This window comes from Pinus tabuliformis, chromosome 4_2 (assembly GCF_031772625.1).
Source record: "Pinus tabuliformis cultivar Carrire ecotype Pingquan chromosome 4_2, CPIR1, whole genome shotgun sequence".
Classification (NCBI taxonomy): Eukaryota; Viridiplantae; Streptophyta; class Pinopsida; order Pinales; family Pinaceae; genus Pinus; species Pinus tabuliformis.
The window spans coordinates 1,119,586,252-1,119,598,679 of NC_142304.1; the positions used below are offsets into that span (position 1 = coordinate 1,119,586,252).

Genomic DNA, 12,428 nt, shown 5'->3' on the forward strand with positions numbered 1-12,428 from the left:
CTCCAAGGGATGATGACAACAACAACAACAATTTCAAAGGAAATGGCAATCAAGGAATAATAGGTTCAACAACAAAGGAAAAAGGAATGCTCCAGCTGCTTGAAATGGAAACTATCGACCTCCCAAATGGACAAGAAATGCCAAGGATGATGAAAGTAATGTTGTAGAAAAACAAGACGAGGTCTATCTTATATCTACTCTATCTATTGCCTCTTCTCTGGATACTTTGGATACTTTGGATCATTGGTTGATTGATACTGGAGCCTCAAGGCACTTGAGTGAATCCAAGGAGGTCCTCTCAAATTTGGTTGAGAAGAAAACTAATCTAAAGATTATAATTGGAGATAATGTCACCTACCTTGTGAAAGGGCTAGGAACTGTCACTCTTGAGTCTTCATTTGAATCAAGGTCAAACCATATCTCTACAAGAAGTATTGTATGTGCTTGATTTGACAAAGAACTTGGTGTCTATTTCTGCAATGGAAGATAAAGGCTTCGAGGTAGCATTCGTTGATGGAAAGGTACGTATTTGGCATAGAAACCCTAAAGATGCATTTACTCTTGGATTAGGGTTGATGGCCTCTATCGAGTTGGTGGAAGTTCTTTGGGAGCTTTGAGAAGCGATACATCTCTTCAATATGAGCTATGGCATCGAAGATTTGCCCACTTACATCACAAAGCCTTACCTGGGGTAAGGAAGATGGTCACAAGTTTGCCCAAGTTTAACATGAATCATGAAAGATTTTGTCAGGGTTGTGCGGCTGGGAAACATACAAAGGGACCATTCCCTTCTAGTGAAAGCAAGACTACCGATATTCTTGAATTGGTCCATTCTGACTTATCTGGTATCTGGCCCGTAACCTCATTAGGGGGATACCTATATTATAAAATATTTGTGTGTGAGTTCTCATGCAAAAACATGGATCAATTTCTTGAAGAGAAAGGATGAAGTATTCAAATGGTTCCGTTCTTTCAAGGCTTTGGTAGAAAATCAAACAAGGAAGAAGATCAAGACGTTGAGGACCGATAATGGAACTGAATATGAATCAAATGAATTCAATGACTTTTGTAGAGAGGTTGACATTAAGAGGGAGACAACTGTTCCATACACTCCTGAGCAGAATGGTGTCGCTGAAAGAAAGAATCGAACAATCATGGAAGTGTGGAAATTTCTAACCTGAAATTATACTGTAGTAACTGATTTATTTGACCTACTTATTTCTCACAATAAGTTATTTACGAAATCCCTTCAACAAACATTAAAATAAATTCTACTGCTATTATTACATAATTACATAGAGAAAATAACAAGCACAAGAACCAATCACATCAACGCAGTTGTTTTTGGACAATTGTCCCCCGAAAAACCCAATGTGGGAAAACCAATGCAACAGATGAGGGTTTTATTAATCTTCAACAATAATCGCTTTAGACGGAATGATTTTACAGAGAAACTAAGACGCTACTAAAAAAACACCTGATACAAGGTTCATCCCATTCCTGGAAACTTTCTGACACCTTGGAGACCCTTCTCCCACTTTTGCATCAATTCTGCGTCACTATGTGTGGTTCTGCGTCTCTCTGCGTCAGCTTGCGTGAGGACTGCTTCTCCTGGACTAAGTCTTCCCTCTGCGTTGTCTCTCAATACCCTTGCGTCACTTCCTCCTCAGTCACTGATTGTTGCTGATGCCCTCCTTTTCCTCCACCCTGCAACTCTCCCTTTGAAATCTATCTCCTTGTCTTTGAGAATCAATTTTCCTTAGGATACTGAGTATCCGCTGGTGTTTCTCCAAACGATCCTCAAGTCTTCTCTTATACTTTTCCTATTGATGAATCAACGATCGAGATTAAGTCTCTAATCAACGACTAAGATTAAAGCAGACTTGATCCTCGTCTCTTAGAAGCTTCTCACCCTTATCTTTATTAATACCCATTGATATTTTTATTTTCCTAAGTTCAGACTTGGGAACGCATTAAAAATATTAATTATTTTAATAACTCCTCATTCGGGTGGAATTTCTCCAAATGATTTCTGGGTCTTAGAGATCTCATGTATTTTAGACCCTCCACAAAATTTTGGAGCTAGAGCACATCCGATGCTACCCAAAATCAAAAGTCCCTTCCCTAGCGCAAAAATTGGTTTAGTCCTTGTCAACTTACTCTTCACCATTGTCTGAGCGCAACACTTTTATCTTATTTCTTGTCAAATTCTCTACTAGAGCCTTGAACTCTTTGAATCGACCAAAAACCTCATCCTTGGTTTTCAAAAAGTAAATCCAAATCTTCCTAGAATGGTCATCGATGAAGGTGATGAAGTATTGAGCACCACTAAGATATTTTGTGGACATAGGTCTGCAGATGTCTGAGTGTATCAATCCTAGAACACTCTGAGCTCTATTGTTACTTTTGGAAAACACTGCTTTGGCATAATTTCCTAGAGCGCACCCTTTGCATACATCATCTCGTTTGGTACTCAATGTTGATTTTTGGTAGCATCGGATGTGTTCTAGCCATGAAATTTGGTGGAGAGGCTGAGGCGCATGAGATCTCCAAGACCCAAAAATCGTTTGAAGAAATTCCACCCGGAAGAAGAGATATTAAAATAATTAATATTTTTATTGGGGTTCCTAAGTCTAAACTGAGGAACATAAAAGTATTAATGTGTATTATATAAAATGGGTGAGAAAGTTCTAAGTGACGAGGATCAAGCCAGTTCTAATCTTAGTTGTTGATTAGGGACTTAATCTCGACCGTTGATTCGTCAACAGGAAAAGTATAAGAGGAGGCTTGAGGGTCAGGTGGAGATACACCAAGAAGGATCAAGAATTCGATTTTTTGGGGCGAGGTTTGTTGAGGAAATCGAGTTAGTGATCAAGTTGCAGCGAGGAACTGCAAGGGATTTCATCCAAGGCTGAAGAATACATAGCAGAGAGGTAGTGAAGTGCCGGGAGAGGCAGTGCAGGCCTAAGAAGGGCTGGCATAGAGGCTGAAGGAGGCAGCTTAGAGGACGCAGAGCTCTGTAGAGGCTGACGCAGAGGATGCAGAGGGCTTCAGAGGCAGCACTGGAAGATTCTGTGGGGCAGTGTGGGAGCTGATCAACATATCTTGAGGCGGGAGAGGGTGACGCAGTTCCAAAGTAGTGCTTGGAGCAACTTTCGCTGTCCAGCACAAGGAACAGTTAGTCACTGTGGGGTTGATCATTTGGTTGCTGATTTGCCTGAATATCTGCCGCTGAAGAGAGGTACTACTGCTAAAGACATTCTCTATTGGGTGAGCCAATTCAGGCCCCCAAGTTGTATTCAAGAATCTGCTTAATAATAAAACCCTCATATCCACTGCATCGGTTTTCCTGCATTGGGTTTTTCCTGGGACGATTGTCCAAAAATAATGGTGTCCCTTGTGTTATTGTTTCTGTTTACTTTAGTGCATGATCTGTATATCTATGAAGGCTGCTTTTGTGTTTACTTCAATATATATGCAATTGAATAACTTGTTAATGTAAAGAACAAATAGGAGATAGTAAACCAGAAATTGTAGTAGGGTTTTTGATGTGTTGGATTCAGGAATTTTCACATGGTATCAGAGCAATTGTAGATCAGAGACGACTGAAGACACCAGCCGAAAAAATATGAGAATTTGCAGCAGAGAAGCAGTTGTCTTGAGAGATAGCGTTGTTCTAGAGTTGAAGAGGTGAGGAGGAGTGACGCAGTGTAGAGAGTGTGAAAATAAAACCAACATCGAGGACTCAATCTCAATGATTGGTCCTCTACATCCATCCGCTGCATGAAGTCATCAGGATCTTCAATGTGAATGTTGTTATCTGAGCCAGAGTCACTCTCTTGAGTAACCAATGGAACTCCAACCAAACCATGCTGCAACTCATCTGGTCCGTCCTTATCATCTATCTGTGCACTGTTATGTAAAAAATTAGTTAGTATTTAATTTTAGGTTAATTAGACAAAAGGGCATGATCATAAGATCATGCCCTTTCCCCAAACGGTGCCCATGGCGATATATAAGCCAGGAATCCCCACTGTAAACAATGATTTTCAGTCAATTAATCGTTAATACATATTTATATATATATTTTTTCTCTGCATATCAAGAAGTATTTCACTTAATTGGTATCAAAGCAAGTTCATTCCTCGGGCTCTGTTGATCCGCTGGCATCGGTTTTCCTTTGCTGTCGTTGTTCCCTTACTCTCTCTGTGTCCCTGTTTACATTCCACGCCCTCGAATTCATCGTCTTCATTAGTTTTGACTGCCTATCTACCCTGCCCAACATTCCGCCAAAATTCATCCATCCTTCCACCGCATTTTTTTCCCTTCCCACGCTTCTCTCACTGACAATCCCCGACCACTGCTCCCTTGTTCCTTGTTCCAATTCTGCCACTATAGCACCTTATCCGCGCGCTGTCGTGCCCACACATTTGTGCTTTCCGCCATCCCTTGTCAACCCTGTCCTCAGTCAATCACTTCGTAAATCCTGTCTTGTGTAAACGGTGTCCCCATCTTCCGCTGATGCTACTACTCGGTCCCGACAGCAGACAACTCCGGTTCAGCCGTGTTACTCCCGACATTCGTTGACCCTTGACGTCTTTTTGCGTTAAATCGTGAGGCTTGTGCTCGTTGAAAAGATCGTACCCTTTTGAATCATGATTTTTTTATAAACCTTGATATAATTTATTTCCACATATATAAAATATATACTATATTATATAATTTTAATATAGTTATATATCAATTGATTTATTTAAATAAATAAATAATATTATTTTTTTTTAAAATTTTAAGCTGGCAGATAAATACACGCCCCCACAAACTCGCTCAATGTCGTCAATGACAATGGCGGATTTCCAAAAAAAATTGGTTGACGCGGAGCATAAGATAAATAACAAGAATGATGAGGTCAATAAAAGATTAGATGATTTCCAGATCAAGCTTAAGGGGCAGGCTGACGAAATCAAAAGTCTTCAAGATACGACAAATCGAATAGAAATAAAGATGGAAAATCACTGTGTCCAATCAGAAGTAGATCACAAAGAGACCTTAACATTGCTGAAACTTTTGTGTAAAAAGATGAATTATACACCCGCACAACTACTACAAGAAGATGAGGAAAATCAAGAGCACAACTCATCAGATTCAACAAAATCAACAGACTCTCATGAAAAAGCTGAATCCTCAAAAAAATCAGCGTCACCCCACCAAGAAATGAGTAATGCGACTCTTACAAACATGCAACTCTGGGATGCCTTTACCAATCAACACCCCTTTTTCGCTCAACCATTAGCGACATACCAGCGAAGGGCAAAAGTCGAGATGCCTAAATTCGATGGAAACGAAAAAAACAATGTTGCATGGATAAATAGAACAAAAGAATACTTTGAGATATATGACATCAATGTTGATGACAAAAGCTCAGGCACGCATCCATGAAAATGGAAGGGGAAGCATATAATTGGTATATGTGGTGGAAAAAGACAACACACGTCATTAGTTGGAGAAATTTAAGGATGCATTCTTGAAAAGATTCCAAGGTATAAAGGAAGAAGAGTTTTTTTCAAAACTCATCAAATTACGACAAAAAGGAAGTGTGGACGAATACACTCAAGAATGAGAGACCTTAGTAACACGAGTACCTGGGTTATCAGAATTTCGTCTAATTCATTCATATGTCTCGGGACTCAAAAATCATTTACAAGTAGAACTTGAGATGCATGACGTTACACCAATAGAAGTAGCAAGACGAAAAACAAAGATAGCCGAAAAGAAATTCGAACAAATATTTTGGTCAAAATCGGAAAAAACATATTCAAGACAAAGAATACCCCAGTATGTGGACTCAAATAATACAAGATATGTTCCAACACATCATCGTGAAGATGAAAAATCTAATGTGGAAATGCAAAGGATAAAAGAGGGTAAATGCAAACGCTATGGTGAGAAGTGTGACCCCAAACATAGATGTGCTAAAGGAAAAGAACCAAAGAACCTATATAATTGTGAAGCAACCAATGATTCAAACAATGAAGATTTTGACATAGAAGAAACAGAAGATGCCCCAGAATTCTCACCAGAATTAGATGACGGAAGTATTCCGCAAGTATCACTATTAGCTATGATAGTTATATCACAACCTCAACCTTAAAGTTAAAAGGACACATAAAGAAGAACAATGTAGTGGTTCTCATCGACTCTGGTAGCACACACAATTTTTTAAATGCAACTGTGGCAAAGAGACTCAATATTTTTTCATTTCCCTTACCAAACATGAAAGTGATCGTAGCTAATAGTAAGAAGATTGAAAAGGTGGGGAAATGCCATAAGGTCAAATTGTAGATTCAAGACTTTAATTTAGAGTCTCTGTTCTTCACGGTACCGTTAGGAGGAGTAGATGTAGTCTTAGGTATCCAATGGCTACGAACTTTAGGTACTTATGCTGCCAACCATCAAATACAATTTATAAAATTCAAATGGGGAGGTCAGAAGTACAAATTACACGGATTCCAAACACCAGAGAATCAAATTGTATCATCATCTCAGATGATGAAGATGAGTTGAAAAGGAGCACTCGCTTAGGTAGTACAATGTCACCAATTAGAAATGTTATCTGCAAATATGACCAGTAAAGAGTCACCAGAGATAGAAGATCTAATTCAGAAGCAAGAAAAGGTATTTCAAGACCTACCTATGAAAATGCCGCCTAATAGGGAAATTGAGCATACAATAGAAGTCAAGGTAGGGTCAGACCCCGTCAACATCAAGCCATACCGATATCCACATCACCAAAAAATGGAAATTGAGAGATTAATCCAAGGCCTTTTAAAGTGTGGGACCTTGATCATCTTGGAATATCTGATCAAGTGGAAGGACTTACTCGAAGAAGACACTTCTTGGGAGAATGAAGCATTTTGTCAACAACATCCGTCGTTACGTATGCTTTGAGGACAAAGCATTCTTTTGAAAGGAAGGCAATGTTATATAAAAAATTAGTTAGTATTTAATTTTAGGTTAATTAGACGAAAGGGCACGATTATAAGATCATGCCCTTTCCCCAAAGGGTGCCCATGGCAATATATAAGCCAGAACCCCCACTGTAAACAATCATCTTCAGTCAATTAATCATTAATACATATTTATATATATATTTTTTCTGCGTATCAAGAAGTTTTTCACTTCATGCACTATCCTCTGGATTCACATCCCATCATTTTGTTGGTCCCCTTCGATACTCTAGTGTCTTCCTATGTGCAAGACATAGAGAATTGTGCACTGCAACTAGCTTCTCTGCTCTCTTAGAGGAAAGTTTATTTGTCTTGATAGAGTGGATGAAGCTATATGTGGACCAATTCCTCTTTGCTGCAGAGGAACTAGCAATCTGAGACAATAAGCGAATGGCAAGTTGTTAGATCTCTGGAGTCTCATCCCCATGCATGGTCCACCAACCAATGGGGTCAGTCTGGCCTAAATTATTGCGATCTTCCTTTGCATCAGGCTTGTTGAAGGGACCATTGAGACTTGCAAATTGCATCCATTGTCTCCTAATGGTTCTCCCTTCTTCTGAACCACACATCTTTGTAATGGCCGCTCGAAATCTCTTTTTGACCTCTGGATCTTCAATGGGAATTCTACGAGTTCTTGCCATATACCATTTTGGGTTTAGTGCATATGGTGCCATGTGCAAAGGTGTATTCATTGGATCCCACCTACATTGAATAATGGGTTGAATCTGAGTCGTATAGATTTCTAAGGAAGGATCTTTCTCACGAATGGCCACCCTTACTTGATCCAACATACTATCAAAAGTCTCATAGATTTCTCCAAGAGTAGGAGAATCTGTGTCAGTGTAGCGAATTACCTCAACTACAGGATGTAAGAGTGACACCAAATAACCAAAATTTTTCCACCAATCATTATCCAATATATGAATCCTGATTTTCTTCCCTTCCTCTGTCTTGGATTCTGCCCATCTGTTCCAATCTGGAGTCACAACCATGGCTTGCAACGTTGACTGCACCTCGAACATCCTCTCTAATAAAAGAAAATAACTAGCATATCTGGTATCAGTAGGCTTGAGGAATTCCTTCCTCGCATGAGACCCGTACATGGCTAAGGAGGTGCGGTGATTGCAAATAAACATTTGCACATTTCTTGCAACTGTCACCAAGTTAGATACCCACTCAATTTTTCCAATGTCTTTCAATGCATTATTGAGCGCATGCACACAACAAAGGGTCTAGAAAATATCTCTATATTTACTCTGAATCATTAATCCTGCTGATCTGCACACTGCTGCTGCATCTGTCACAACCTGTACAACATTTGTAGAGCCAACCTCGTCTATAACATCACGAAGAAGCTCAAATTGGAAAGTTGCATCTTTGCGCTTTCCAGAACAATCAATAGCTCTAAGAAAGAAAGGCCCCTTTCGGCAAGTAACTATGATGTTGATAAGTGGGTGTTTGGCATTGTCTGCCCACCCATCCATAACAATAGAACAACCTTCCCTCACCCATGTCTGCCTCAAAGTTTCCTTTTGCACATTAATATTGGCCACTTGCCTTTCTAATATCACTGTCCTCAACTTATGTTCACCTGGGTGCACATATGAGGGTCCTGCTGCTGCAATTGCCTTGACCATCTCCTTGAAGTAAGGAGAACGACTAACATGGAAAGGAATTCCATTGGCAAAAAGAAATCTGCCAATGGCATCATCTGTATCATCATAGTTCAACTTACTATACATCCCTACAAGAGTTGGTCCCACTGCACAAGAGTGGCAACCCTTAGTCCCAATACGAGATGGTGGAGGCATATCTTTCATCTCTTTTAGTTTTAATTTTCTTTTTGAGCTTGTGGCTTCATCAAAATTTTGTTGAGCTTGGGCCATGACATTTTTGCTTGAGAACGTGCCCTTTGCATCTGCTACCATTTGCATTCTCAAGAGCTCTGATTTTTGTAGCATGGTTAATTTTGTACATATACTAACCCCTTTGCCACCTACACCAAAAGATGCATCCTGAGACGACTGTAACTCCTAGCCCAAGAATGGCCACAAACATTGCATTTCCAATGGTGTGTCCCACCTTTCTTGCTTTTTGGTTTTGGTTGGGTTGAAGAGCCAGCCATTTTGGTAGCATATAGCAAGAGAGGTTTGCTTGGATTAAATGTTCCCTTTGCATATTCTGCCAATGAATTTGATGGGGCTGGAGTCGTTGGAATGAGATTAGCACTAGCTACACTACTGCCATGGGTTTCATTCGTTGTTAATGGAATTTCAGTTCGAATAGGACTTGTTGTTTCAGTTTGAGGATCATATTCACTGTCACTGCCACTGTGGCTACTGTCACTCATTTTGCAAATAATTTATTTTGCAGATTTTTTATTATTTAATGCCTTGAAAGAAGGGTTTCAAAATCTAAAATTTAAAACTACTGATAATTTATAAAACTGATAATTTATAAAACTAAGTAACCAATTTATAAAATTGGTAATTTAATAATTTATAAAATAGAAACTAAGTGGTTATTGCGAACTGGTTTCCAAATTCTATGGTTTAGAGAAATTAAAATTTTTAATGCCACATAAAACACGAAAAAAAATAAAATTAAATTACAACAACTTACCATAGACGGCAGGGTCGATGACGATTGTGTGGCCAAGGTCGACGGCGGCAAACGACAACAATGTTGTGGCAAACGTCGACGGCGGCAGACAGCAGCAACGTTGTGGCGAACGTTGACGCTGCTGTGTGTGGAGCTTCAATCGTTCCAACAAGTAGCAACTCCAGCAGCTGCGTGGATGGGTCGAGCAGTGGCGTGGAGCCTCGACGAAAGTCTATAGAGGAGGTTGAGCAGCTCTGTGGTAGCAGGTCTAGCAGCTGCGTGGATGGGTCGAGCAACGACTGTGGACGTGGAGCCTCGACGACAGTCTGCAGAGGGTGGGCGTAGGCGTGAGCTCAACTGCTGAGAGCATGAGCGAGCTCAGTTACCTGTGGAGAGAGTGGGTGCAACTAGTAAGAGCTTAGTTGTGGCAGCAGAGGTCGAAGTGGGAGCAGGAGTGAAAAGTCGATGGTGACAGAAAGAATGAGATGAAATTTCATTGTAAATGAAAAAGGAAAGTAAACCTAACTTTTCATCAGTTATTTTTTATTTGTTAGTTTAGTTTTATTTTTTTTCTAGTTTTTTAATAAATTAATTTTCATCTTTTTTATATAAAGGGTCATTAGACAAAATTGAAGGGGCACACATCCCCCATAAAGGGGGACGCCCAGAAGAACCCCATATTAGGGGGACGCCCATAAGTATCCCTTTCGAGGAGTCAAGTATCCAACACTGGGGAAACAAACCCCCTTGCATCTCCCCGAGTCTCCCTGTTGTCGCGCAGATTGACACGACAACGCTCAGATCGGGGGCTGTCACTCTGATCTCCGATCCCTCCGTTTAAGCCTGTCTCCCGCGGCTAAGGGGGGTAGACCTATGAGATGATGAAGAAAAACTGCCAAACAGTTGGGCTGGGAGACATGAGACACGATATGATAAGCACCAGAAGGATTTAGAAGTTAAAAGACCAGTGCCTTAAGAGATTAAATTTTAAATGATCACTTAGTAAATATTTCAGAAATGTAAGCGATGTGTAGCAATCATTCATCATCAAATGACTAGAACAGATGCAGGATATTCGATAAACACACAGAGCTCTTGTAATGACCAGAGCTTAATAACGATATTCAGTAATTAAAAAAGATGAATGCTTTCAAACAACCACGCAAAATCATGAATCTTTAACCAGATACCAGCGAATCTTTAAGATGATCATTCATGTACAGATTCGTCTAAAACATTTATCCCACATCAGTATTTTGAATCTCAAAATGATATTTTCCTGAGAACATCTGGATCTGGCAAACAAGAAAATTTTCCACAAATTTTTTTATGTTTTTTGTTTTTGTTTTTTTTTTTTTTTTTTTTTTTTTATATAAATGGCAAAATAAAATCTAGTTCTAAGCTGTAAAAGAAAAAGTTTATGTTTTAAATATATATATATATATATATATTTAATATATATATTTTTTAAAATAAAATAAAATGAAACTTAACTAAACTAAAAAAAATAAATCTAAAACTCTAATAAGAAATTATTAGAAAACAAAACCTAAAGTTAAACTTAAACTAAAACAAAACTTGAATTTATAAAAAAAAATCTATTCTAAACATAAACTAAAACTACCAAAATTTTAAATCTAACTTAAAACTAAAGTCGAAACTTTAAAATAATTAAAATCTAATTATAACATAACAAAAAAAACCTAAATCTAAAATTTACCTACGGAAGCCTAAAACGTAACCACACAAAAAATTATGAAACCATCGAATAAAACACACTATAGCACCCTAATCGACAGAATCGTAACCCTGAATGACTGAATGCGTGAGCACGTTTCAATGGGATTTTACCTGTTGGCGGCCGAGGAAAAACTTGAAGTCGATTTTGAGACCACGCTTTTGCTTTCGATGGAGAAATCAGATTCATGAATCACTTGACCCGTAATTTGAAACGCAGTCATTAAAACGCAATTGAAACGCAGTCATTAAAACGCAATTGAAACCCTGGACTGGAATGCGAATGAAAACTCCTTACTCGTGCTAAGAAAAACGATAGCAGTCGTTACCTAGACGGATATTCACGCTGAGACGACTAAATGATACGCCACGCAGACATTACAAAGGAATTGCCTCAGTCGATGGTGATGAGCAGCCATGAATGCAGGTCAACCGGACGGCAGAGGAATAAAACGCGAATCGGTTGTGACGATAATACACAGTAGATTTCAAGAGATCACGTGGCCCGATGATGAAGACGCCAGATAGATTGCAATCGATTTGAGACTTGCTTGCTGCCTAACGTAGGGTAGATCACATTGAAAACGGCTGCGTCTTCTGACGTTTTTCACCCGCTGTGTAGCTTCGATACCTGAGCACTGTATTAAACAAATTTTTTACCCATCGATCTGATGCAGTCACACCATATGCTATTACGCCTTTTGCTTGCGGCTTCCAGGAAAATCAGATGATGGAGGAGGGCAATAACATAAATCGGTTTGATACTTCCCCAACCGACAGCGAATTATCTCTTTACGGCTTCGATACCTTACTAAATCGGCAGGCAGGTTCCGGAATTCGATCAACCCCTTTATGATATCGAGAATCTCTTTCTGAAAATTTGATCTTGATGAAAACCCTGTACAAGAAAACAAAACCCTAATGAAAACTGTAGAAAGCAAAAAATTTGAAACCCTAGATCAACTTGATTAATTTACAGATTTTGGCCCCTTAACAGCCAGATTCAGCAATAAGCACAGAAATATTATCGAAAACAACTTCAGATTTTACTGTGAAGAACTTCAAAAATCTCTCATGCAAATT

At 39.1% G+C, this 12,428-nt stretch overlaps 1 protein-coding gene across 1 annotated transcript in view; it reads left to right on the forward strand.

Annotated features, from left to right (window-relative positions):
• Positions 1–12,428, forward strand: part of LOC149173591 (protein DNA-DAMAGE INDUCIBLE 1-like) — a 177,312-nt gene that overhangs the window by 108,129 nt on the left and 56,755 nt on the right. The window contains exon 6 of the mRNA XM_089426743.1: positions 12,023–12,168. Coding sequence (XP_089282869.1) covers positions 12,023–12,168 — 146 coding nt within the window. The remainder of the gene's footprint in view (positions 1–12,022; positions 12,169–12,428) is intronic.